Here is a 27930-nt window from a genome sequence, read left to right on the forward strand (position 1 = left end):
GCCCCCTCTCATTGAGTAACTCATGTTGAAGGCCGACCGGGGTACTGCAGGCTGCCATTAGACATAACATGCATGCTGGCTCAGTGCTGCCCCCTCTCATTGAGTAACTCATGTTGAAGGCCGACCGAGGTACTGCAGGCTGCCATTAGACATAACATGCACGCTGGCTCAGTGCTGCCCCCTCTCATTGAGTAACTCATGTTGAAGGCCGACCGAGGTACTGCAGGCTGCCATTAGACATAACATGCATGCTGGCTCAGTGCTGCCCCCTCTCATTGAGTAACTCATGTTGAAGGCCGACCGGGGTACTGCAGGCTGCCATTAGCAACTGAACTATCCATATAACTTCTTCTGTGTGTGATTTTAAAATAAATCGGTTCAAGGACATCTGGTGTATTAGAAGCAACTATTGGTAAACATAATTGTCTTTGAATTATAAATGGGTTTTTTTCAAGGTTTTCCACACAGATTGCCATTTTTCCATTCACTATAATTGGGATCCTGTTTAAATGCTATAAATGCCTGCAGTACCAGGGTCGGCCTTGAGGGGGCAGTCGTTCTCCTCTGGTCTTACCCCATATTCTGCACAATCTTCACAGCGTACGTGTTTCCATCCAATATGGGTTGTGACAGTAGACTATGGTGAGTGTTTTAATAGTGAGGGTAGACTATGGTGAGTGTTTTAATAGTGAGGGTAGACTATGGTGAGTGTTTTAATAGTGAGGGTAGACTATGGTGAGTGTTTTAATAGTGAGGGTAGACTATGGTGAGTGTTTTAATAGTGAGGGTAGACTATGGTGAGTGTTTTAATAGTGAGGGTAGACTATGGTGAGTGTTTTAATAGTGAGGGTAGACTATGGTGAGTGTTTTAATAGTGAGGGTAGACTATGGTGAGTGTTTTAATAGTGAGGGTAGACTATGGTAAATGTTTTAATAGTGAGGGTAGACTATGGTGAGTGTTTTAATAGTGAGGGTAGCCTATGGTAAATGTTTTAATAGTGAGGGTAGACTATGGTAAATGTTTTAATCGTGAGGGTAGACTATGGTGAGTGTTTTAATAGTGAGGGTAGACTATGGTAAATGTTTTAATAGTGAGGGTAGACTCTACTCTCTGTAGACTATGGTAAATGTTTTAATAGTGAGGGTAGACTATGGTGAGTGTTTTAATAGTGAGGGTAGACTATGGTAAATGTTTTAATAGTGAGGGTAGACTATGGTAAATGTTTTAATAGTGAGGGTAGACTCTACTCTCTGTAGACTATGGTGAATGTTTTAATAGTGAGGGTAGCCTATGGTAAATGTTTTAATAGTGAGGGTAGACTATGGTAAATGTTTTAATCGTGAGGGTAGACTATGGTGAGTGTTTTAATAGTGAGGGTAGACTATGGTAAATGTTTTAATAGTGAGGGTAGACTCTACTCTCTGTAGACTATGGTAAATGTTTTAATAGTGAGGGTAGACTATGGTGAGTGTTTTAATAGTGAGGGTAGACTATGGTAAATGTTTTAATAGTGAGGGTAGACTATGGTAAATGTTTTAATAGTGAGGGTAGACTCTACTCTCTGTAGACTATGGTGAATGTTTTAATAGTGAGGGTAGCCTATGGTAAATGTTTTAATAGTGAGGGTAGACTCTACTCTCTGTAGACTATGGTAAATGTTTTAATAGTGAGGGTAGACTATGGTAAATGTTTTAATAGTGAGGGTAGACTATGGTGAATGTTTTAATAGTGACGGTAGACTATGGTGAGTGTTTTAATAGTGAGGGTAGACTATGGTAAGTGGTTTAATAGTGAGGGTAGCCTATGGTAAATGTTTTAATAGTGAGGGTAGACTATGGTAAATGTTTTAATAGTGAGGGTAGACTCTACTCTCTGTAGACTATGGTAAATGTTTTAATAGTGAGGGTAGACTATGGTGAGTGTTTTAATAGTGAGGGTAGACTATGGTAAATGTTTTAATAGTGAGGGTAGACTATGGTAAATGTTTTAATAGTGAGGGTAGACTATGGTGAATGTTTTAATAGTGACGGTAGACTATGGTGAGTGTTTTAATAGTGAGGGTAGACTATGGTAAGTGGTTTAATAGTGAGGGTAGCCTATGGTAAATGTTTTAATAGTGAGGGTAGACTATGGTAAATGTTTTAATAGTGAGGGTAGACTCTACTCTCTGTAGACTATGGTACATGTTTTAATAGTGAGGGTAGACTATGGTGAGTGTTTTAATAGTGAGGGTAGACTATGGTAAATGTTTTAATAGTGAGGGTAGACTATGGTAAATGTTTTAATAGTGAGGGTAGACTATGGTGAATGTTTTAATAGTGACGGTAGACTATGGTGAGTGTTTTAATAGTGAGGGTAGACTATGGTAAGTGGTTTAATAGTGAGGGTAGCCTATGGTAAATGTTTTAATAGTGAGGGTAGACTCTACTCTCTGTAGACTATGGTGAGTGTTTTAATAGTGAGGGTAGACTATGGTGAATGTTTTAATAGTGAGGGTAGCCTATGGTAAATGTTTTAATAGTGAGGGTAGACTATGGTAAATGTTTTAATAGTGAGGGTAGACTCTACTCTCTGTAGACTATGGTAAATGTTTTAATAGTGAGGGTAGACTATGGTGAGTGTTTTAATAGTGAGGGTAGACTATGGTAAATGTTTTAATAGTGAGGGTAGACTATGGTAAATGTTTTAATAGTGAGGGTAGACTCTACTCTCTGTAGACTATGGTAAATGTTTTAATAGTGAGGGTAGACTATGGTGAATGTTTTAATAGTGAGGGTAGACAATGGTGAGTGTTTTAATAGTGAGGGTAGACTATGGTAAGTGTTTTAATAGTGAGGGTAGCCTATGGTAAATGTTTTAATAGTGAGGGTAGCCTATGGTGAATGTTTTAATAGTGAGGGTAGACTATGGTAAATGTTTTAATAGTGAGGGTAGACTATGGTAAATGTTTTAATAGTGAGGGTAGACTCTACTCTCTGTAGACTATGGTAAATGTTTTAATAGTGAGGGTAGACTATGGTAAATGTTTTAATAGTGAGGGTAGCTTGTGAGGTAATATGCATTTTTCTTCAGAGAATGGGATCGTAGTCCTCTGGGTCAGGTAGTCCTCTGGGTCAGGTAGTCCTCTGGGTCATCTAGGAACAGTTTGATGTATTAAAGAGCGGTCTACTTGGTGTGATGGAAAGATCTTGATCATAACTGCAGAGAGAGAGAGAGAGAGATAGAGAGAGGGAGGGAGAGAGATTCAGTTTTCATGTTACCATGTAAAAGAGCACAAACAAAGCCAAACCTTAACCAAATACAGAATTACAGACACCATCAGAAAAACATGGTTAGCCAGAGAGGAGACTGGCATCACTGTGGGTCAGGAAGCCAGAGGAGACTGGCATCACTGTGGGTTAGGAAGCCAGAGGAGACTGGCATCACTGTGGGTCAGGAAGCCAGAGAGGACAGACTGGCATCACTGTGGGTCAGGAAGCCAGAGAGGACAGACTGGCATCACTGTGGGTCAGGAAGCCAGAGAGGACAGACTGGCATCACCGTGGGTCAGGAAGCCAGAGAGGACAGACTGGCATCACTGTGGGTCAGGAAGCCAGAGAGGACAGACTGGCATCACTGTCAGTCAGGAAGCCAGAGAGGACATATTGGCATCACTGTCAGTCAGGAAGCCAGAGAGGACAGACTGGCATCACTGTGGGTCAGGAAGCCAGAGAGGACATATTGGCATCACTGTGGGTCAGGAAGCCAGAGAGGACAGACTGGCATCACTGTGGGCCAGGAAGCCAGAGAGGAGACTGGCATCACTGTGGGTCAGGAAGCCAGAGAGGACAGACTGGCATCACTGTGGGTCAGGAAGCCAGAGAGGACAGACTGGCATCACTGTGGGTCAGGAAGCCAGAGAGGACAGACTGGCATCACTGTGGGCCAGGAAGCCAGAGAGGACAGACTGGCATCACTGTGGGTCAGGAAGCCAGAGAGGAGACTGGCATCACTGTGGGTCAGGAAGCCAGAGAGGAGACTGGCATCACTGTGGGTCAGGAAGCCAGAGAGGACAGACTGGCATCACTGTGGGCCAGGAAGCCAGAGAGGACAGACTGGCATCACTGTGGGTCAGGAAGCCAGAGGAGACTGGCATCACTGTGGGTCAGGAAGCCAGAGAGGACAGACTGGCATCACTGTGGGTCAGGAAGCCAGAGGAGACTGGCATCACTGTGGGTCAGGAAGCCAGAGGAGACTGGCATCACTGTGGGTCAGGAGCGATAGAAAGTTCTAAATCACCTTCCCCAAATATATTTATCAATTAGAAACTCCTTCCCAGAATATATATATATCAATTAGAAACTCCTTCCCCGAATATATATATATATCAATTAGAAACTCCTTCCCCGAATATATATATATCAATTAGAAACTCCTTCCCCAAATTCAAAATGAAAAGTTTAAACATTCACAGAACAATGTAACTAAGAGAAACTTTATAATTTTTGAAAGGTCTGATGTTATAGAGTTGGCAGCACAGTATGTCACAGCTTGCCACTAGCTAAGGGAGGAAACATCATGTACTATTTAATATATTAATTATAAGTAATAGAATATATAAGTACCTGCAGTCATTTACTATTTTGTTTGTGAAATTGGATACTGAATGTTGAACATTATTTCATTTCTGCATTTGATATCTTTTAGTTTAATTTGTTATATATATTTTTCCCTATGTGTGCCACATTCACAGACTTACCTCTGGTATTTAATAAGCTCTACTCCACAGCTTGCTTCATCCTTCATTTTCCACATTTTCTCTCCCAACTTTTCTGCCTTGCCGCTACTTTGCAGGTCATAAAGATGCTTATTCACAAATTTTCGTGTTTGGCCCAATTCTCTGGCAATTTCTTGCACACTCATTCCTCTTCCATCACTCTGTGACATCAGCACCCTCCTCAGTTCCTCCAATGTGTTGCCAGGGGTCTCAGGACTAGGCACTCGATCTGACTCTGGAACACTCACATAGACTGACGCCGCCCCTGGTTTCTCCACAGACCAGACTGGTGGTTTGTCTGGTGTTACATCAAGAAGTCCAGCTTTGTTTAAAGTGTACAGGACACTGTTTACATCCTTGGCCTTCATTAGTCCAACAGCCTTAGCTATCTGGAGGGCAGTGGATCCTTGTTTCTTCACCTTTAAAAAGGTACATATTCTCTCCTTCAAGGCCGACTGGTCTTCTTGCTGGTTGTCGCAGGACATAGTCACTAGAATGTTGAAGCATGGGAGTAAAGGAAACATGACAGACTTTAGCCAGTTGATGTTCAGTGTATAATTCGGTGATAACGCCTGAGAAGCCGGTGTTTCGAGGATATATTGGTACGTCGAAGGCCGGCAAACCGTGCTAATATATCCTCCAAACACCGGCTTCGAAGCCATTGTCACTTTTATAAAACCGGTTACCAACATGTTTAAATAATGATTTGACATATTTTCATTAAAAACATTGAGGAATTTATTCATTCTATTTCATCCTTCCACAAGATATAGTCCCGACACTAATCTAGGGTTGCTACCCAAGCCGCATGGTCGTTCGTCCTATCGGTTCGGTTGCCAGAGCCAGTACATTTACATTACATTTAAGTCATTTAGCAGACGCTCTTATCCAGAGCGACTTCTTCTCGTTCTGTATCTATGGACGCGACCCAGTCGACCATTCTAAATATTCTATTGCCATACTGGAGGGCAACGTTCTTATCCCTTACCAGCTAGCCAGCCAACTACGACTAACTTACAGTCACGTCAAAAAGTGCAGACAGAATAACAACAAAGTAGCTGCGTTTGTTTAAGCTGTTTTCTAGTGACATTTATGTGGATACATCCATAACAATGAATTAATGAGGCGTGATTTCACCTGGTATAGAAAATGGGCTCCCTCGTCTGGACACTGTTGTTCAGAGGAGCTAGCCAACAACACAGCTAACCCAATCACTTCATACTGATGCTGACTGCAAACAAGCTGCACTTTGTATTGTTTTACCTGTTATCTATTATTAGTTCTTTGTATATACATGCATAAAAATTATGCCGATTTCATTATTTCGACTGCTTGTGAAAACCTGCCTGCCTGTCTCATCCCGACTCGCGACACGTTCATAACTACAATGCGACGGCTGGAGATCGAATTTGAATATTGAAACAATGTTGCAGATGTCGGACAGACAGCAAGGTTATTACCAAACTCTGCTGTTGAAAACAGTGTGAAAGAAATGTGAGATAAATGTTAGTGTGAAAGAAATGTGAGATAACGTCTAGATGCTTTTTATAGTGGAGATCAAGTTTATAAATTGCCTGGCTGGGCTGATGAGACAGTGGATTGCACAATCAGATGGAACCGAGTAAATGGGCATTTTAACGTCATAGATTTAGCGGGTAGTAACTTGTGGAATATACACCGGCTGGAATACGGTTTTAACCAATCAGCATTCAGGATTAGACACACCTGTTGTTTAAAGATTCTTATTCACCTAATTTTTGTGATTGGCCCAATTCTCTGGCAATTTGTGGCGCACTCATCCCTCTTCCATCACTCTTTGACATCAGCACCCTCCTCAGTTCCTCCACTGTGATGCCAGGGGTCTCAGAAATACTAGGCACTCGATCTGACTCTGGAACACTCACAGACCAGACTGGTGGTTTGTCTGGTGTTACATCAAGAAGTCCAGCTTTGTTTAAAGTGTACAGGACACTGTTTACATCCTTGGCCTTCATTAGTCCAACAGCCTTAGCTATCTGGAGGGCAGTGGATCCTTGTTTCTTCACCTTTAAAAAGGTACATATTCTCTCCTTCAAGGCCGACTGGTCTTCTTGCCGGTTGTCGCAGGACATAGTTACTAGAATGTTGAAGCATGGGAGTAAAGGAAACATGACAGACTTTAGCCAGTTGATGTTCAGTGTAAAAGTTACAATTATAATGAAATCATTGTCATATACTGATGGAAGTTAGCCTGTTGGAACCAGCCTGATTGCTGCGTCAACTTAAGGGATACTTAGAGATTTTGGCAATGAAGCCCTTTATCTACTTCCCCAGAGTCTGGTGAACTCATGGTTACAATTTTTATGATTCTGCATCCAGTATGAAGGACGTTATAGGTAGTTTCACAAGCCGATGCTAACTAGCGTTAGCGCAAAGACTACTAGCAAGCTAGAAGCTACCATAGACATCGTCATTACGCTAACGCTAATTAGCATCTTCCTCCAAACTGCACACACAGATATACAAATGGTATCCACCAGTTCATCTGACTCAAAGGAAGTAGATAAAGGGCTTCATTGCCAAAATCCTGAATGAAATAGAATGTTGAACGCAGCAATCAGGCTGGTTCCACCAATCAGTATGTTGGAAACCTCTGAGCATAAAGAACACATTTCATGCTTTTCAACCAGAAATAATACAAACTGCTGAAAAGCAGCTATTCGTTTTAAAAGGTTATTACTAATACATTTAACTGTATGAAGCTGTTTGTATCTATTAATGTAATCAGTGTGAAACATGATGAATACTTGAGTGCCAGTATTTCTAAAATGGTCTCATAGCTAACCAATAGTAGCTAACCTATAACTTTAGTGGCAGCTGACCTATAAGGTTAGTAGCAAACCTATAAGGTTAGTAGCAGCTAACCTATAGTAGCAGCTAACCTATAAGGTTAGTAGCAGCTAACCTATAGTAGCAGCTAACCTATAATGTTAGTAGCAGCTAACCTATAGTAGCAGCTAACCTATAATGTTAGTAGCAACTAACCTGTAGGATCATTCTAGCCCACAGCTGGCTACAGTATCCAACCGCGACATGGTCATCTGGTAAAGTCGTTTTTCATATAAAGAAACAGATTGGAACGTTATATTTATAGAGATACTAGGCCTACGTCGAATTTCATATACATAAACAAATAGGAACTTTACATTTATAGCATTAGTAGGATTTCGTCTTACCTTCCAGATGAGATAAAATGACTTGCCGAATATTTTATTTTCGGTCTTGTCTAGATGGGATCCAGTTTTTGTCCAATTTAGGTCAAAGGCAGATAGTTTTTTGCATTTCAGCTAACCCTAACTCTTTTCCTAACCTTAACCTAATTCCGATAGTCTATCGCGTTTATTCTCCTAACCTGCTGCGTAAATTCTCCTAAACCTGCTTTCGAAAAGTCAATTCTGACAAAAGCTGGAGCCTTTCTAGCCATTACCCTACAACCCGGAAATGAGTTACGTCTGATTCGTTCAGCCATCCCTATGGCGAAAATGAATGTGGAGAGAATAGGGTTTAGGAATAAACGCCGAAAATAAGGTCCGAGGTTAACACAGGTTTTGGAGATCTTATACATATTTTTTATATGAGATAATAAGAGTCAGCTAACATGACCTTTATGAATTATGAAGCCTTTATGTGCTTTTCTTTCTTTTATAACACATTTTAAAAAAGTAACAAAAAGTGATGTTAATTGAAAAACATTATCATAGAACAAAACGTATAATATGTCCTAGGCCTATTTTTTTTATTTAACCTTTATTTTAAGATCAAATTCTTATTTACAATGACAGCCTATCAAAAGGCCTCCTCCTCCTAAATTAAATACAAATATAGGACAAAACACACACCCCGACAAGAGAGACAACCCAACACCACATAAAGAGAGACCTAAAGACAACAACATAGCAAGGCAGCAACACATGACAACAACATGATGGCAACACAACATGGTAGCAGCACAGAACAGGGTACAAACATTATTGGGCCCAGACAACAGCATAAAGGGCAAGAAGGTAGAGACAAAAATATATCACGCAACGCAGCCACAACTGTCAGTAAGAGTGTCCATGATTGAGTCTTTGAATGATGAGATTGAAGAGGTATAGAGATGACTTGTTTACAGAAGAGTACAGTGATGTGACCTATAAGGAGCATTGGTGGCAAATCTGATGGTCGAATGGTAAAGAACATCTAGCCGCTCGAGAGCACCCTTACCTGCCGATCTATAAATTACGTCTCCGTAATCTACCATGGGTAGGATGGTCATCTGAATCAGGGTTAGTTAGGCAGCTGGGGTGAAAGAGGACTGATTACGATAGAGGAAACCAAGTCTAGATTTAACTTTATCCTGCGGGTTTGATATGTGCTGAGAGAAGGACAGTGTACCGTCTAGCTAGCCATACTCCCAAGTACTTGTATGAGGTGACTACCTCAAGCTCTAAACCCTCAGAGGTAGTAATAACACCTGTGGGGAGAGGGGCATTCTTCTTACCGAACCACATGACCTTTGTTATGGAGGTGTTCAGAACAAGGTCAACACCATGCCCAAACTGGACGAGTCGCGTTCACGAGCGTTGCAAAATAAATGTACACACACATGTTATCCAATCATTGCACCCAGACTGCTAGCGTGAGCCAAAAAGCATCTGCGTTGCCAGGCATTAAAATAGAAGTGGATTCTATTTGTGACACAGAACGCACTGCAAGTCCTGCCTCTCCCATCTCCTCATTGATTTTTAGAAGCATATACCCACGTGATATCTTCTCATTGGTTATTAGCAACATATACCCACGTGGGTGATTGATAGATGAACTGAGGTCGGTTGTGGTAATTCATCTTATTATGAAAGTTAGCTGCCAACCGCCATATAAAGTCCAAAGAAGAAAAAGAAGCCTGAAGGAGGAGAGATGACTAGAAACAAACTCGGTTTATCCTTTTAGCTGTGGATTAGTCGTCGGAGTAGAGGACCTTGTGCATTTCAGGTAAAATAACAACTCAATGTTTATATCCCAGGACAAATTAATAGCAACAGCAAGCTATGTAGCTAAATTGCCCTAAAAGCTTAATGATTTTCGACCTGTCCTCAAATTAATATAATTGGTTCAGAGTTTGATTTGATATTTCAACAAAATCTATTTGTGGGCGTCCGGTTTAGGCATGGTGTAAGGGCAGAAAAAGCATGTTGGACACTAAGAAAACTTTTTTGGTATAGAGTTTAACACAAAATCCGGCGAGGTGCCAGCTGAGTATAAGACTGTATCATCTACCTATAAATGGATGAGAGAGCTATGTTGTTGATGTAAATTGAGAAGAGCTTGGGGCCTAGGATAGAGCCAAGGGTACTCCCTTGGTGACTGGCAGTGGCTGAGACAGCAGATGTTCTGACTTTATACACTGCACTCTTCGAGAGAGGTAGTTAGCAAACCAGGCCAAAGACCCCTCAGAGACACCAATACTCCTTAGCCGTCCCACAAGAATGGAATGGTCTACCATTACAGTACATACATACTTCCTGTTAATCTGCTTTATCTATCTATACCTATAAATAACGTCAGGTTTCATGGAATGATGTTCAGCTCAGCTGAATCAGAATTAGTTGGGTAACATTGATAAATAGGGATGTTTTATTTACATAATAATGTTTGTCAGATATTTGTCATTAGGATGTTTTCTTTTTGAATAATACTGTTGGCAGTTTGCAGTTATCCCTTCTCTGCTAGAGCTCAGTTACTTGGGGCCCAGAGAGGGAAGAGGTCAGGTCAGTCTTATCTGTGAATGTGTCTGTAACTATTCCTAAACCATGTGAAGGGAGGGCGTGATTAAAGGGGAACCAGTTAGTTGGCTCCACGATGTCTGTGTGCCAGTCACTCCTCTCATTTGATCTTGTCTCATTTGATCTTGTCCAGGAGGGATTGTATTTGAGATGGGGGTATCTAGAATTGACAATATATGATATATGCCATTGGATAAGGTAATGTTTTGGTCCTAAGTGGTACCAAGAACGAGATAAGAACTTCCGTTTAGGAGACCAAACTGAACAATCATTTATAGCTAAGGCTATCTAGCTATGGGATACTCCTCTTTAAAAGTAAAAGGTTCTTTGTGTAATGTTCCTAAGATCTGTGTTTCGTCATGTGAGTTGAGATGGGTGTGTTTTGGCTATAAATGATACTAAGAACTGTTTTGTAAGCACTCTCATATAATTAATTTATAGACACTGAATTGATCTGAGAGTCACAGGGCTATGGTGAAGCTCATATAATTAAAGATGGACATTATAAGAACTCTTGACTTGTGTGTGATTTACTCTCTCATGATTTGGTAATACAGGACATTTCCATAACATTCTTCATACCGTAGCCTACAGTACATAACATACCGTAGCCTACAGTACATAACATACCGTAGCCTACAGTACATAACATACCGTAGCCTACAGTACATAACATACCGTAGCCTACATAACATACCGTAGCCTACAGTACATAACATACCGTAGCCTACAGTACATAACATACCGTAGCCTACAGTACATACCGTAGCCTACAGTACATAACATACCGTAGCCTACAGTACATAACATACCGTAGTCTACATAACATACCGTAGCCTACATAACATACCGTAGTCTACAGTACATAACATACCGTAGCCTACAGTACATAACATACCGTAGCCTACAGTACATAACATACCGTAGCCTACAGTACATAACATACCGTAGCCTACAGTACATAACATACCGTAGTCTACAGTACATAACATACCGTAGCCTACAGTACATAACATACCGTAGTCTACAGTACATAACATACCGTAGCCTACAGTACATAACATACCGTAGCCTACAGTACATAACATACCGTAGCCTACAGTACATAACATACCGTAGTCTACAGTACATAACATACCGTAGCCTACATAACATACCGTAGTCTACAGTACATAACATACCGTAGCCTACATAACATACCGTAGCCTACATAACATACCGTAGCCTACATAACATACCGTAGCCTACATAACATACCGTAGCCTACAGTACATAACATACCGTAGTCTACAGTACATAACATACCGTAGCCTACATAACATACCGTAGCCTACAGTACATAACATACCGTAGCCTACATAACATACCGTAGCCTACATAACATACCGTAGCCTACAGTACATAACATACCGTAGCCTACATAACATACCGTAGTCTACAGTACATAACATACCGTAGCCTACATAACATACCGTAGCCTACATAACATACCGTAGTCTACAGTACATAACATACCGTAGCCTACAGTACATAACATACCGTAGTCTACAGTACATAACATACCATAGCGTACATAACATACCGTAGCCTACAGTACATAACATACCGTAGTCTACAGTACATAACATACCATAGCCTACATAACATACCGTAGCCTACAGTACATAACATACCGTAGCCTACATAACATACCGTAGCCTACATAACATACCGTAGCCTACATAACATACCGTAGCCTACAGTACATAACATACCGTAGCCTACATAACATACCGTAGCCTACATAACATACCGTAGCCTACAGTACATAACATACCGTAGCCTACATAACATACCGTAGCCTACAGTACATAACAAACCGTAGCCTACAGTACATAACATACCATAGCCTACAGTACATAACATACCGTAGCCTACAGTACATAACAAACCGTAGCCTACAGTACATAACATACCATAGCCTACAGTACATAACATACCGTAGCCTACAGTACATAATAAACCGTAGTGTTACGGTTTTCTTCCGTCGAAGGAGAGTCGGACCAAAATGCAGCGTGGTAATTTCCATACATGTTTATTGAAAGACAAAAACACGAACAATACAAAACAACAAACGGACCGTGAAAACCTATACAGCCTATCTGGTGACTACAAACACAGAGACAGGAACAATCACCCACGAAACACTCAAAGAATATGGCTGCCTAAATATGGTTCCCAATCAGAGACAACGATAAACACCTGCCTCTGATTGAGAACCGCCTCAGGCAACCATAGACTTTGCTAGAACACCCCACTACGCCACAATCCCAAAACCTATGAAAAAACCCCATGTCACACCCTGGCCTGACCAAATAAATGAAGACAAACATAATATATTTCTACCAGGGCGTGACACGTAGCCTACAGTACATACCGTAGTCTACATAACATACCGTAGCCTACAGTACATAACATACCGTAGTCTACAGTACATAACATACCGTAGTCTACAGTACATAACATACCGTAGCCTACAGTACATAACATACCATAGCCTACATAACATACCGTAGCCTACAGTACATAACATACCGTAGTCTACAGTACATAACATATCGTAGCCTACAGTACATAACATACCATAGCCTACATAACATACCGTAGCCTACAGTACATAACATACCGTAGTCTACAGTACATAACATACCGTAGCCTACAGTACATAACAAACCGTAGCCTACATAACATACCGTAGCCTACAGTACATAACATACCGTAGCCTACATAACATACCGTAGTCTACAGTACATAACATACCGTAGCCTACAGTACATAACATACCGTAGCCTACAGTACATAACATACCGTAGCCTACAGTACATAACATACCGTAGTCTACAGTACATAACATATCGTAGCCTACAGTACATAACATACCGTAGTCTACAGTACATAACATATCGTAGCCTACAGTACATAACAAACCGTAGCCTACATAACATACCGTAGCCTACAGTACATAACATACCGTAGCCTACAGTACATAACATACCGTAGCCTACATAACATATCATAGCCTACAGTACATAACATACCGTAGCCTACAGTACATAACATACCGTAGCCTACAGTACATAACATACCGTAGCCTACAGTACATAACATACCGTAGCCTACAGTACATAACAAACCGTAGCCTACATAACAAACCGTAGCCTACATAACATACCGTAGTCTACAGTACATAACATACCGTAGCCTACAGTACATAACAAACCGTAGCCTACAGTACATAACATACCGTAGCCTACATAACAAACCGTAGCCTACATAACAAACCGTAGCCTACATAACATACCGTAGCCTACAGTACATAACATACCGTAGGCTACATAACATACCGTAGCTTACAGTACCTAACAAACCGTAGCCCACAGTACATATCGTAGCCTACATAACATAACGTAGCCCACAGTACATATCGTAGCCTACATAACATACCGTAGCCTACAGTACATAACATACCGTAGTCTACATACCATACCGTAGCCCACAGTACATATCGTAGCCTACATAACATACCGTAGCCCACAGTACATATCATAGTCTACATAACATACCGTAGACCTCAGTACAGTACATACCGTAGACCTCAGTACAGTACATACCGTAGACCTCAGTACAGTACATACCGTAGCCTACAGTACATAACATACCGTAGCCTACAGTACATAACATACCGTAGCCTACAGTACATAACATACCGTAGCCTACAGTACATAACATACCGTAGTCTACATAACATACCGTAGCCTACAGTACATAACATACCGTAGCCTACAGTACATAACATACCGTAGCCTACAGTACATACCGTAGCCTACAGTACATATCGTAGGCTACATAACATACCGTAGCCTACAGTACATATCGTAGGCTACATAACATATCGTAGTCTACATACCATACCGTAGCCTACAGTACATAACATACAGTACATGGTGTATAGTATCAACATCAAGGACCAGGTACTCTTGGTAAACTAAAGCAATGGTTTCAACATGGGACTTGTACCCTTATAGTATGTCAACTGTTTCTTCATGGATAGACAGGATCCTGCATTCATGACAAGGGGGGGGGGGACTAGAATCAGAATCATAAAACACGGGACGAGATGTTAACTGTCCATTGTGCCAATAGATGGAATGCACTCGCATGAGATTTGCCGTGATGTTGACAGAGTGGCATGGGAGGTTTATTTCTTAGACTGGGTTAAGATGTCAATTTTGGGACACATCCTCAGTAGTGTGCCTTCGAATCAGTGGGTGTTTCGGCCTTTAATCACTAAACACCCTCATCAAAGGTGGCCAGCTAAAGGGTGATCAAGCCGTAGCTTGTGTCCCATGCCCAATTAAGATCAAGCCGTAGCTTGTGTCCCATGCCCAATTAAGATCAAGCCGTAGCTTGTGTCTCATGCCCAATTAAGATCAAGCCGTAGCTTGTGTCCCATGCCCAATTAAGATGTCCCACATTTCCCAGTCAAATGAATGTAAGTTATTTGCAAAGAGCTTCCAATTGGTTAATTCGGATCGTTTTCAAGTGGGAAACTCAGGTATCATATTTCAAATCAAATCATCGATACAAATTGTATTGGTCACATACACATGGTTAGCAGATGTTAATGCGAGTGTAGCGAAATGCTTGTGCTTCTAGTTCCGACAGCGCAGTAATATCTAACAAGTAATCTAACAATTCCCCAACAACTACCTAATACACAAATCTAAAGTGATGGAATAAGAATATGTACATATAAATATATGAATGAGCGATGACTGAGCGGCATAGGAAAGATGCAATATATGGTATAAAATACAGTATATACATACACTATCGTTCAAAAGTTTGAGGTCACTTAGAAATATCCTTGTTTTTGAAAGAAAAGTACTTTTTTTTTTGTCCATTAAAATAACATCAAATTGATCAGAAATACAGTGTAGACATTGTTAATGTTGTAAATGACTTTTGTAGCTGGAAACGGCAGATGTTGTATGGAATATCTACATAGATGTACAGAGGCCCATTATCAGCAACCATCACTCCTGTGTTCCAATGGCACGTTGTGTTAGCTAATCCAAGTTGATCATTTTAAAAGGCTAATTGATTATTAGAAAACCCTTTTGCAAATATGTTAGCTCAGCTGACAACTGTTGTCCTGATTAAAGAAGCAATAAAACTGACCTTCTTTAGACTAGTTGAGTATCTGGAGCATCAGCATTTGTGGGTTCGATTACAGGCTCAAAATGTCCAGAAACAAAGACCTTTCTTCTGAAACTCGTCTGTCTATTCTTGTTCTGAGAAATGAAGGCTATTCCATGCAAGAAATTGCCAAGAAACTGAAGATCTCGTACAATGGCGTGTACTACTCTTTTCACAGAACAGAGCAAACTGTCTCTAACCAGAATAGAAAGAGGAGTGGGAGGCCCCGGTGCACAACTGAGCAAGAGGACAAGTACATTAGACTGTCTAGTTTGAGAAACAGACGCCTCACAAGTCCTCAACTGTTAGCTTCATTAAATAGTACCCGCAAAACACCCGTCTCAACGTCAACAGTGAAGAGGTGACTCCGTGATGCTGGCCTTCTAGGCAGAGTTCCTCTGTCCAGTCTCAACGTCAACAGTGAAGAGGTGACTCCGGGATGCTGGCCTTCTAGGCAGAGTTCCTCTGTCCAGTCTCAACGTCAACAGTGAAGAGGTGACTCCGGGATGCTGGCCTTCTAGGCAGAGTTCCTCTGTCCAGTGTCTGTGTTCTTTTGTCCATCTTAATCTTTTTTATTGTCCAGTCTGAGATGTGGCTTTATCTTTGCAACTCTGTCAAGAAGGCCAGCATCCCAGAGTCACCTCTTCACTGTTGAGACTGGACAGAGGAACTCTGCCTAGCAGGCCAGCATCCCAGAGTCACCTCTTCACTGTTGAGACTGGACAGAGGAACTCTGCCTAGCAGGCCAGCATCCCAGAGTCGCCTCTTCACTGTTGACGTTGAGACTGGTGTTTTGCAGGTACTATTTAATGAAGCTATCAGTTGGCGAGTAATATACTCGGAAGCGGTGGGTGAGGTGCACGTCTTCGAAGTCTGACCAGGAGGCCACTCTGTCTACCTCTTCTGCGGCGACGTTGTTTTGTGGTGCGAACAAAGGATCCACTTCGGGAAAGTCGTATTCCGAGATACGAGTTTCCAAGTCGAAAATGTCAGAGTTTCCTAGTTCCGACTATGTCATGAATGCAGCAAAATAATTACAATTTTTAACTCAAACTATATTGGATTCTGCTGGGACTCAGAGTTCATTACAGTAAAGACAGATCCAGTCAAAACACATGATTTATGACACATTAAAAGTCTATGGAATACAGTTGAAATTCAGATAGCTCTGTTGTTTATCTATGCATAGTCACTTTACCCCTACCCCCATGTACAAATGACCTCGGTCTAACCTGTAACCCCGCACATTGACTCGGTACCAGTAACCCCTGTATATTGTCTCGTTATTGTTATTTTATTGTGTTACTTTTTCTTATTATTTACTTTAGTTTATTTGGAAAATATTTTCTTAACTTGCTTGAACTGCATTGTTGGTTAAGGGCTTGTAAAGTCAGCATTTCACCTGTTGTATTCAGCATTTCACTGTGAGATCTACACCTGTTGTATTCATCATTTCACGGTAAGGTCTACCTCACCTGTATTCGGCGCATGTGACAAATAAAGTTTGATTTGATTTGTTTTGATCTAGGATCAGATCATTTTGTTGTTTTGTTGGATGTTCAGGGCCTGCATTCATAGCTCTCAGAGTAGAGAACTGATCTAGAATCAGTTGTGCATTTTATATCACAATGAATACTATTCCGAGAGCCTTTATGAATTCCACTGACTGTCTTTAGACTGTTCTGTTGTCTTGTTGGACGTTTTGATCTCTGGTCAGAACACAAGAACACTCATTCAGTTTTGTCTTCAGCTGCCTGGCATCTGGTCTATCCTCTGGGTTGGCACACAGCATCGACTCTATCACCTTGTTCTGTAACACAACCACACATAGTATCCACTCTATCACCTTGTTCTGTAACACAACCACACACAGTATCCACTCTATCACCTTGTTCTGTAACACAACCACACACAGTATCCACTCTATCACCTTGTTCTGTAACACAACCACACACAGTATCCACTCTATCACCTTGTTCTGTAACACAACCACACACAGTATCCACTCTATCACCCTGTTCTGTAACACAACCACACACAGTATCCACTCTATCACCTTGTTCTGTAACACAACCACACACAGTATCCACACTATCACCTTGTTCTGTAACACAACCACACACAGTATCCACTCTATCACCTTGTTCTGTAACACAACCACACACAGTATCCACTCTATCACCTTGTTCTGTAACACAACCACACACAGTATCCACTCTATCACCTTGTTCTGTAACACAACCACACACAGTATCCACTCTATCACCTTGTTCTGTAACACAACCACACACAGTATCCACTCTATCACCTTGTTCTGTAACACAACCACACACAGTATCCACTCTATCACCTTGTTCTGTAACACAACCACACACAGTATCCACTCTATCACCCTGTTCTGTAACACAACCATACACAGTATCCACTCTATCACCTTGTTCTGTAACACAACCACACACAGTATCCACTCTATCACCTTGTTCTGTAACACAACCACACACAGTATCCACTCTATCACCTTGTTTTGTAACACAACCACACACAGTATCCACTCTATCACCTTGTTCTGTAACACAACCACACACAGTATCCACTCTATCACCTTGTTCTGTAACACAACCACACACAGTATCCACTCTATCACCTTGTTCTGTAACACAACCACACACAGTATCCACTCTATCACCTTGTTTTGTAACACAACCACACACAGTATCCACTCTATCACCTTGTTCTGTAACACAACCACACACAGTATCCACTCTATCACATTGTTCTGTAACACAACCACACACAGTATCCACTCTATCACCTTGTTCTGTAACACAACCACACACAGTATCCACTCTATCACCTTGTTCTGTAACACAACCACACACAGTATCCACTCTATCACATTGTTCTGTAACACAACCACACACAGTATCCACTCTATCACATTGTTCTGTAACACAACCACACACAGTATCCACTCTATCACATTGTTCTGTAGCACAACCACACACAGTATCCACTCTATCACCTTGTTCTGTAACACAACCACACACAGTATCCACTCTATCACCTTGTTCTGTAACACAACCACACACAGTATCCACTCTATCACCTTGTTCTGTAGCACAACCACACACAGTATCCACTCTATCACCTTGTTCTGTAACACAACCACACACAGTATCCACTCTATCACCTTGTTCTGTAGCACAACCACACACAGTATCCACTCTATCACCTTGTTCTGTAACACAACCACACACAGTATCCACTCTATCACATTGTTCTGTAGCACAACCACACACAGTATCCACTCTATCACCTTGTTCTGTAGCACAACCACACACAGTATCCACTCTATCACCTTGTTCTGTAACACAACCACACACAGTATCCACTCTATCACCTTGTTCTGTAGCACAACCACACACAGTATCCACTCTATCACCTTGTTCTGTAGCACAACCACACACAGTATCCACTCTATCACCTTGTTCTGTAGCACAACCACACACAGTATCCACTCTATCACCTTGTTCTGTAGCACAACCACACACAGTATCCACTCTATCACCTTGTTCTGTAGCACAACCACACACAGTATCCACTCTATCACCTTGTTCTGTAGCACAACCACACACAGTATCCACTCTATCACCTTGTTCTGTAGCACAACCACACACAGTATCCACTCTATCACCTTGTTCTGTAGCACAACCACACACAGTATCCACTCTATCACCTTGTTCTGTAACACAACCACACACAGCATCCACACTTTTTTTGACAAGTTCTAAAATGTGTTTTCAACCAAATACATGTATGTGTACCTCTAAGTTGAACTGCGTGTTGAACTGGGGAGGAAACCTCTGGCTTCTGACATCATTCCAGACCTAAACAAGGAATACACACAGTGATGATGTGGTGCATTCTGGTTGTAGGCCTACAGCCCATGACAGTTCAGGGGTATACTACATCAAAGTCATTGACATACAGTGCCTTCGGAAAGTATTCACACCCCTTGACTTTTTTCCACGTTTTGTTGCGTTACAAAGTGGGATTCAAATGGATTTAAATGGTCATTATTGGTTGTTAACGATCTACACAGAATACTCTGTAATGTCAAAGAGGAAGAATTCAAAAATAGTTTTTTTATGAATGGAAAATTAAATTATAATATATCTTGATTAGATAAGTATTCAACCCCGAGTCAATACATGTTAGAATCAGATTTGGCAGTGATTAGAGCGGTGAGTCTTTCTGGGTAAGTCTGGGTAAGTCTCTAAGAGTGATTAGAGCGGTGAGTCTTTCTGGGTAAGTCTGGGTAAGTCTCTAAGAGTGATTAGAGCGGTGAGTCTTTCTGGGCAAGTCTGGGTAAGTCTCTAAGAGTGATTAGAGCGGTGAGTCTTTCTGGGTAAGTCTGGGTAAGTCTCTAAGAGTGATTAGAGCGGTGAGTCTTTCTGGGCAAGTCTGGGTAAGTCTCTAAGAGTGATTAGAGCGGTGAGTCTTTCTGGGTAAGTCTGGGTAAGTCTCTAAGAGTGATTAGAGCGGTGAGTCTTTCTGGGTAAGTCTGGGTAAGTCTCTAAGAGTGATTAGAGCGGTGAGTCTTTCTGGGTAAGTCTGGGTAAGTCTCTAAGAGTGATTAGAGCGGTGAGTCTTTCTGGGTAAGTCTGGGTAAGTCTCTAAGAGTGATTAGAGCGGTGAGTCTTTCTGGGTAAGTCTGGGTAAGTCTCTAAGAGTGATTAGAGCGGTGAGTCTTTCTGGGTAAGTCTGGGTAAGTCTCTAAGAGTGATTAGAGCGGTGAGTCTTTCTGGGTAAGTCTGGGTAAGTCTCTAAGAGTGATTAGAGCGGTGAGTCTTTCTGGGTAAGTCTGGGTAAGTCTCTAAGAGTGATTAGAGCGGTGAGTCTTTCTGGGTAAGTCTGGGTAAGTCTCTAAGAGTGATTAGAGCGGTGAGTCTTTCTGGGTAAGTCTGGGTAAGTCTCTAAGAGTGATTAGAGCGGTGAGTCTTTCTGGGTAAGTCTGGGTAAGTCTCTAAGAGTGATTAGGCGGTGAGTCTTTCTGGGTAAGTCTGGGTAAGTCTCTAAGAGTGATTAGAGCGGTGAGTCTTTCTGGGTAAGTCTGGGTAAGTCTCTAAGAGTGATTAGAGCGGTGAGTCTTTCTGGGTAAGTCTGGGTAAGTCTCTAAGAGTGATTAGAGCGGTGAGTCTTTCTGGGTAAGTCTGGGTAAGTCTCTAAGAGTGATTAGAGCGGTGAGTCTTTCTGGGTAAGTCTGGGTAAGTCTCTAAGAGTGATTAGAGCGGTGAGTCTTTCTGGGTAAGTCTGGGTAAGTCTCTAAGAGTGATTAGAGCGGTGAGTCTTTCTGGGTAAGTCTGGGTAAGTCTCTAAGAGTGATTAGAGCGGTGAGTCTTTCTGGGTAAGTCTGGGTAAGTCTCTAAGAGTGATTAGAGCGGTGAGTCTTTCTGGGTAAGTCTGGGTAAGTCTCTAAGAGTGATTAGAGCGGTGAGTCTTTCTGGGTAAGTCTGGGTAAGTCTCTAAGAGTGATTAGAGCGGTGAGTCTTTCTGGGTAAGTCTGGGTAAGTCTCTAAGAGTGATTAGAGCGGTGAGTCTTTCTGGGTAAGTCTGGGTAAGTCTCTAAGAGTGATTAGAGCGGTGAGTCTTTCTGGGTAAGTCTGGGTAAGTCTCTAAGAGTGATTAGAGCGGTGAGTCTTTCTGGGTAAGTCTGGGTAAGTCTCTAAGAGTGATTAGAGCGGTGAGTCTTTCTGGGTAAGTCTGGGTAAGTCTCTAAGAGTGATTAGAGCGGTGAGTCTTTCTGGGTAAGTCTGGGTAAGTCTCTAAGAGTGATTACAGCTGTGAGTCTCTAAGAGCTTTGCACACCTGGATTGTACAATATTTGCCCATTATTCTTTAAAAACATTCTTCATGCTCTGTGAACTTGGTTGTAGATCATTGCTAGACAGCCCTTTTTCAAGTCTTGCCATATATTTTCAAGCCGATTTAAGTTCAAACTGTAACTAGGCCACTCAGGAACAATCAATGTGATCTTGTTAACCAACTGCAGTGTATATTTGGCCTTGTGTTTTAGGTTATTGTCCTGCTGAAAGGTAAACTCATCTCTGTGTCTGTTGGAAAGCAGACTGAACCAGGTTTTCCCTCTAGGATTTAGGTCTAGTGGGCTCCCGAGTGGAGCAGCGGTCTAAGACACTGCATCTCAGTGGGCTCCCGAATGGCGCAGCGGTCTAAGGCACTGCATCTCAGTGGGCTCAGCGGTCTAAGGCACTGCATCTCAGTGGGCTCCCGAGTGGAGCAGCGGTCTAAGGCACTGCATCTCAGTGGGCTCAGCGGTCTAAGACACTGCATCTCAGTGGGCTCAGCGGTCTAAGACACTGCATCTCAGTGGGCTCCCGAGTGGAGCAGGGGTCTAAGACACTGCATCTCAGTGGGCTCAGCGGTCTAAGACACTGCATCTCAGTGGGCTCCCGAGTGGAGCAGCGGTCTAAGACACTGCATCTCAGTGGGCTCAGCGGTCTAAGACACTGCATCTCAGTGGGCTCCCGAGTGGCACAGCGGTCTAAGGCACTGCATCTCAGTGGGCTCAGCGGTCTAAGACACTGCATCTCAGTGGGCTCCCGAGTGGAGCAGCGGTCTAAGACACTGCATCTCAGTGGGCTCCCGAGTGGAGCAGCGGGCTAAGGCACTGCATCTCAGTGGGCTCCCGAGTGGAGCAGCGGTCTAAGACACTGCATCTCAGTGGGCTCCCGAGTGGCACAGCGGTCTAAGGCACTGCATCTCAGTGGGCTCCCGAGTGGAGCAGCGGTCTAAGACACTGCATCTCAGTGGGCTCCCGAGTGGAGCAGCGGTCTAAGACACTGCATCTCAGTGGGCTCCCGAGTGGAGCAGCGGTCTAAGGCACTGCATCTCAGTGGGCTCCCGAGTGGAGCAGAGGTCTAAGGCACTGCATCTCAGTGGGCTCAGCGGTCTAAGACACTGCATCTCAGTGGGCTCCCGAGTGGAGCAGCGGTCTAAGACACTGCATCTCAGTGGGCTCCCGAGTGGCACAGCGGTCTAAGGCACTGCATCTCAGTGGGCTCCCGAGTGGAGCAGCGGTCTAAGACACTGCATCTCAGTGGGCTCCCGAGTGGAGCAGCGGTCTAAGACACTGCATCTCAGTGGGCTCCCGAGTGGCGCAGCGGTCTAAGACACTGCATCTCAGTGGGCTCCCGAGTGGAGCAGCGGTCTAAGACACTGCATCTCAGTGGGCTCCCGAGTGGAGCAGCGGTCTAAGGCACTGCATCTCAGTGGGCTCCCGAGTGGAGCAGAGGTCTAAGGCACTGCATCTCAGTGGGCTCAGCGGTCTAAGACACTGCATCTCAGTGGGCTCCCGAGTGGCACAGCGGTCTAAGACACTGCATCTCAGTGGGCTCAGCGGTCTAAGGCACTGCATCTCAGTGGGCTCAGCGGTCTAAGGCACTGCATCTCAGTGGGCTCAGCGGTCTAAGGCACTGCATCTCAGTGGGCTCAGCGGTCTAAGGCACTGCATCTCAGTGGGCTCAGCGGTCTAAGACACTGCATCTCAGTGGGCTCCCGAGTGGCACAGCGGTCTAAGACACTGCATCTCAGTGGGCTCAGCGGTCTAAGGCACTGCATCTCAGTGGGCTCAGCGGTCTAAGGCACTGCATCTCAGTGGGCTCAGCGGTCTAAGGCACTGCATCTCAGTGGGCTCAGCGGTCTAAGACACTGCATCTCAGTGGGCTCCCGAGTGGAGCAGCGGTCTAAGGCACTGCATCTCAGTGGGCTCCCGAGTGGAGCAGCGGTCTAAGGCACTGCATCTCAGTGGGCTCAGCGGTCTAAGACACTGCATCTCAGTGGGCTCCCGAGTGGAGCAGCGGTCTAAGACACTGCATCTCAGTGGGCTCAGCGGTCTAAGGCACTGCATCTCAGTGGGCTCAGCGGTCTAAGACACTGCATCTCAGTGGGCTCCCGAGTGGCACAGCGGTCTAAGACACTGCATCTCAGTGGGCTCAGCGGTCTAAGGCACTGCATCTCAGTGGGCTCAGCGGTCTAAGGCACTGCATCTCAGTGGGCTCAGCGGTCTAAGGCACTGCATCTCAGTGGGCTCAGCGGTCTAAGACACTGCATCTCAGTGGGCTCCCGAGTGGAGCAGCGGTCTAAGGCACTGCATCTCAGTGGGCTCCCGAGTGGAGCAGCGGTCTAAGGCACTGCATCTCAGTGGGCTCCCGAGTGGCACAGCGGTCTAAGGCACTGCATCTCAGTGGGCTCCCGAGTGGAGCAGCGGTCTAAGACACTGCATCTCAGTGGGCTCCCGAGTGGAGCAGCGGTCTAAGACACTGCATCTCAGTGGGCTCCCGAGTGGCGCAGCGGTCTAAGACACTGCATCTCAGTGGGCTCCCGAGTGGAGCAGCGGTCTAAGACACTGCATCTCAGTGGGCTCCCGAGTGGAGCAGCGGTCTAAGGCACTGCATCTCAGTGGGCTCCCGAGTGGAGCAGAGGTCTAAGGCACTGCATCTCAGTGGGCTCAGCGGTCTAAGACACTGCATCTCAGTGGGCTCCCGAGTGGCACAGCGGTCTAAGACACTGCATCTCAGTGGGCTCAGCGGTCTAAGGCACTGCATCTCAGTGGGCTCAGCGGTCTAAGGCACTGCATCTCAGTGGGCTCAGCGGTCTAAGGCACTGCATCTCAGTGGGCTCAGCGGTCTAAGGCACTGCATCTCAGTGGGCTCAGCGGTCTAAGACACTGCATCTCAGTGGGCTCCCGAGTGGCACAGCGGTCTAAGACACTGCATCTCAGTGGGCTCAGCGGTCTAAGGCACTGCATCTCAGTGGGCTCAGCGGTCTAAGGCACTGCATCTCAGTGGGCTCAGCGGTCTAAGGCACTGCATCTCAGTGGGCTCAGCGGTCTAAGACACTGCATCTCAGTGGGCTCCCGAGTGGAGCAGCGGTCTAAGGCACTGCATCTCAGTGGGCTCCCGAGTGGAGCAGCGGTCTAAGGCACTGCATCTCAGTGGGCTCAGCGGTCTAAGACACTGCATCTCAGTGGGCTCCCGAGTGGAGCAGCGGTCTAAGACACTGCATCTCAGTGGGCTCAGCGGTCTAAGACACTGCATCTCAGTGGGCTCCCGAGTGGAGCAGCGGTCTAAGGCACTGCATCTCAGTGGGCTCCCGAGTGGAGCAGCGGTCTAAGGCACTGCATCTCAGTGGGCTCCCGAGTGGAGCAGCGGTCTAAGGCACTGCATCTCAGTGGGCTCCCGAGTGGAGCAGCGGTCTAAGACACTGCATCTCAGTGGGCTCCCGAGTGGAGCAGCGGTCTAAGGCACTGTATCTCAGTGGGCTCCCGAGTGGAGCAGCGGTCTAAGACACTGCATCTCAGTGGGCTCCCGAGTGGAGCAGCGGTCTAAGACACTGCATCTCAGTGGGCTCAGCGGTCTAAGACACTGCATCTCAGTGGGCTCCCGAGTGGAGCAGCGGTCTAAGGCACTGCATCTCAGTGGGCTCAGCGGTCTAAGACACTGCATCTCAGTGGGCTCCCGAGTGGAGCAGCGGTCTAAGACACTGCATCTCAGTGGGCTCCCGAGTGGAGCAGCGGTCTAAGGCACTGCATCTCAGTGGGCTCAGCGGTCTAAGACACTGCATCTCAGTGGGCTCCCGAGTGGCGCAGCAGTCTAAGGCACTGCATCTCAGTGGGCTCAGCGGTCTAAGACACTGCATCTCAGTGGGCTCCCGAGTGGCGCAGCGGTCTAAGGCACTGCATCTCAGTGGGCTCAGCGGTCTAAGACACTGCATCTCAGTGGGCTCCCGAGTGGAGCAGCGGTCTAAGGCACTGCATCTCAGTGGGCTCAGCGGTCTAAGACACTGCATCTCAGTGGGCTCCCGAGTGGAGCAGCGGTCTAAGGCACTGCATCTCAGTGGGCTCCCGAGTGGAGCAGCGGTCTAAGGCACTGCATCTCAGTGGGCTCCCGAGTGGAGCAGCGGTCTAAGACACTGCATCTCAGTGGGCTCCCGAGTGGAGCAGCGGTCTAAGGCACTGCATCTCAGTGGGCTCCCGAGTGGAGCAGCGGTCTAAGACACTGCATCTCAGTGGGCTCCCGAGTGGCGCAGCGGTCTAAGGCACTGCATCTCAGTGGGCTCAGCGGTCTAAGACACTGCATCTCAGTGGGCTCCCGAGTGGAGCAGCGGTCTAAGGCACTGCATCTCAGTGGGCTCAGCGGTCTAAGACACTGCATCTCAGTGGGCTCCCGAGTGGAGCAGCGGTCTAAGACACTGCATCTCAGTGGGCTCCCGAGTGGAGCAGCGGTCTAAGGCACTGCATCTCAGTGGGCTCCCGAGTGGAGCAGCGGTCTAAGACACTGCATCTCAGTGGGCTCCCGAGTGGAGCAGCGGTCTAAGACACTGCATCTCAGTGCAAGGAGGCATCACTGCAGTTCCTGGTTCAAATCCAGGCTGTATCACATCCGGCTACCATGGGGAGTCCCAAAAGGGTGGCGCACAATTGGCCCAGCATTGTCTGGGTATGGCCGTCATTGTAAATAAGTATTTTTTCTTAACTGACTTGACTAGTTAACTAAAGGTTTAAAATATATATATATATATTCCATAAATTTATCTCCTGAAAAACTCCCTTGCTGATAAACATACCCATAACATGACGCAGTTACCAACCTTTTTGAAAATATGAAGAGTGATACTCAGTGATGTGTTGTGTTGGAGTTGCTCCAAACACTTTGTATTCAGGACAAATAGTGCCATATTTTTTGTAGTATTACTTTAGTGAGTTGTTGCAAACAGGATGCATGTTTTGGAATATTTGTATTCAGTACAAGCTTTCTTTTTTTCACTCTGTCCTTTAGGTTAGTATTGTGGAGTAACTGCAATGTTGTTGATCCATCCTCAGGTTTCTCCTGTCACAGCCATTAAACTCTGTAACTGTTTTAAAGTCACCATTGGCCTCATGGTGAAAATCCCTGAGAGGTTTCCTTCCTCTCCGGCAACTGAGTTAGGAAGGACGTCTGTTTCTTTGTAGTGACTGAGTCTATTGATACACCATCTAAAGTGTAATTAATAACTTCACCAGGCTCAAAGGGATATTCAATGTCTGCTTTTTATGTTTACCCATCTACCAATAGGTGCCCTTCTTTGCGTGTTATTGGAAAACCTCCCTGGTCTTTGTGTTTGTTTCTGTGTTTAAAATTCACTGCTCGACTGAGGGATCCTACAGATAATTGTGTGTGTGGTACAGAGACGGTGTAGTCATTTAAAAATCATGTGGCTTGTTAAGCAAATGATTACTCCTGAACTTATTCAGACTTGCCATAACAAAGGGGTTGAATACCTATTGACTCAAAACATTTCAGCGTTTCATTGTTAATTAATTTGTAAACATTTCTAAAAACATAACTCCACTTTGACATTATGGGGTATTGTGTGTAGATCAGTGGCACAAAATCAAGCTACATAAAATAAATTACATTTAATCCATTTTAAATTCAAGTTGTCACACATCAAAATGTGGGAAAAGTCTGGGTGTGTGAAAACTTTGGTAAGGCATTGTAGACCCTACATGACAGTGTTATCTACAGTCGTGGCCAAAAGTTTTGAGGACGACACAAATATTAATTTTTACAAAGTCTGCTGCCTCAGTTTGTATGATGCAATTTGCATATATTCCAGAATGTTATGAAGAGTGATCAGATGAATTGCAATTAATTGCAAAGTCCCTCTTTGCCATGCAAATGAACGGAATCCCCCAAAAACATTTCCACTGCATTTCAGCCCTGCCACAAAAGGGCCAGCTGACATCATGTCAGTGATTCTCTCGTTAACACAGGTGTGAGTGTTGACGAGGACAAAGCTGGAGATCACTCCGTCATGCTGACTGAGTTCGAATAACAAACTGGAAGTTTCAAAAGGAGGGTGGTGCTTGGAATCATTGTTCTTCCTCTGTCAACCATGGTTACCTGCAAGGAAACACACGCCGTTATCATTGCTTTGCACAAAAAGGGCTTCACAGGCAAGGATATTGCTGCCAGTAAGATTGCACTTAAATCAACCATTTATCAGATCATCAAGAACTTCAAGGAGAGCGGTTCAATTGTTGTGAAGAAGGCTTCAGGGCGCCCAAGAAA

The 27930-nt window shown here is 44.3% G+C and overlaps 2 protein-coding genes across 5 annotated transcripts in view; both read right to left on the minus strand.

Annotated features, from left to right (window-relative positions):
• Positions 1 to 2967: 2967 nt before the first annotated feature.
• Positions 2968 to 11680, minus strand: LOC115119678 (double-stranded RNA-specific adenosine deaminase-like). Of its 2 annotated transcripts, XM_065007786.1 has the most exons (5): positions 7973 to 11679; positions 7782 to 7837; positions 6508 to 6873; positions 4740 to 5247; positions 2968 to 3199 (listed from the first exon to the last, which is right to left on the minus strand). In XM_065007786.1, exons 3-5 carry the CDS (start codon positions 6866 to 6868, stop codon positions 3136 to 3138), a joined length of 933 nt encoding a protein of 310 aa, XP_064863858.1. In that variant the 5' UTR covers positions 6869 to 6873; positions 7782 to 7837; positions 7973 to 11679; the 3' UTR covers positions 2968 to 3135. The 2 variants fall into 2 exon arrangements, with proteins under 2 accessions (XP_064863858.1, XP_064863859.1); XM_065007787.1 differs by lacking the exon at positions 7782 to 7837 and having other exon boundaries at positions 7973 to 11680.
• A 939-nt stretch (positions 11681 to 12619) lies between these two features.
• Positions 12620 to 27930, minus strand: part of eif2ak2 (eukaryotic translation initiation factor 2-alpha kinase 2) — a 52137-nt gene continuing 36826 nt past the window's right edge. For 2 of the 3 annotated variants that reach the window (XM_065007784.1, XM_065007783.1), the window contains exons 19-20: positions 19624 to 19686; positions 12620 to 17609 (exon numbers count right to left, since the gene is read on the minus strand). In XM_065007784.1, coding sequence (XP_064863856.1) covers positions 17472 to 17609; positions 19624 to 19686 — 201 coding nt within the window. In that variant the 3' untranslated portion in view covers positions 12620 to 17471. Of the gene's footprint in view, positions 17610 to 19623; positions 19687 to 26423; positions 27763 to 27930 lie in introns of those variants that run through there. The other variant, XM_065007785.1, reaches the window with a different exon arrangement.

Source organism: Oncorhynchus nerka, linkage group LG23, assembly GCF_034236695.1.
Source record: "Oncorhynchus nerka isolate Pitt River linkage group LG23, Oner_Uvic_2.0, whole genome shotgun sequence".
Lineage (NCBI taxonomy): Eukaryota > Metazoa > Chordata > Actinopteri > Salmoniformes > Salmonidae > Oncorhynchus > Oncorhynchus nerka.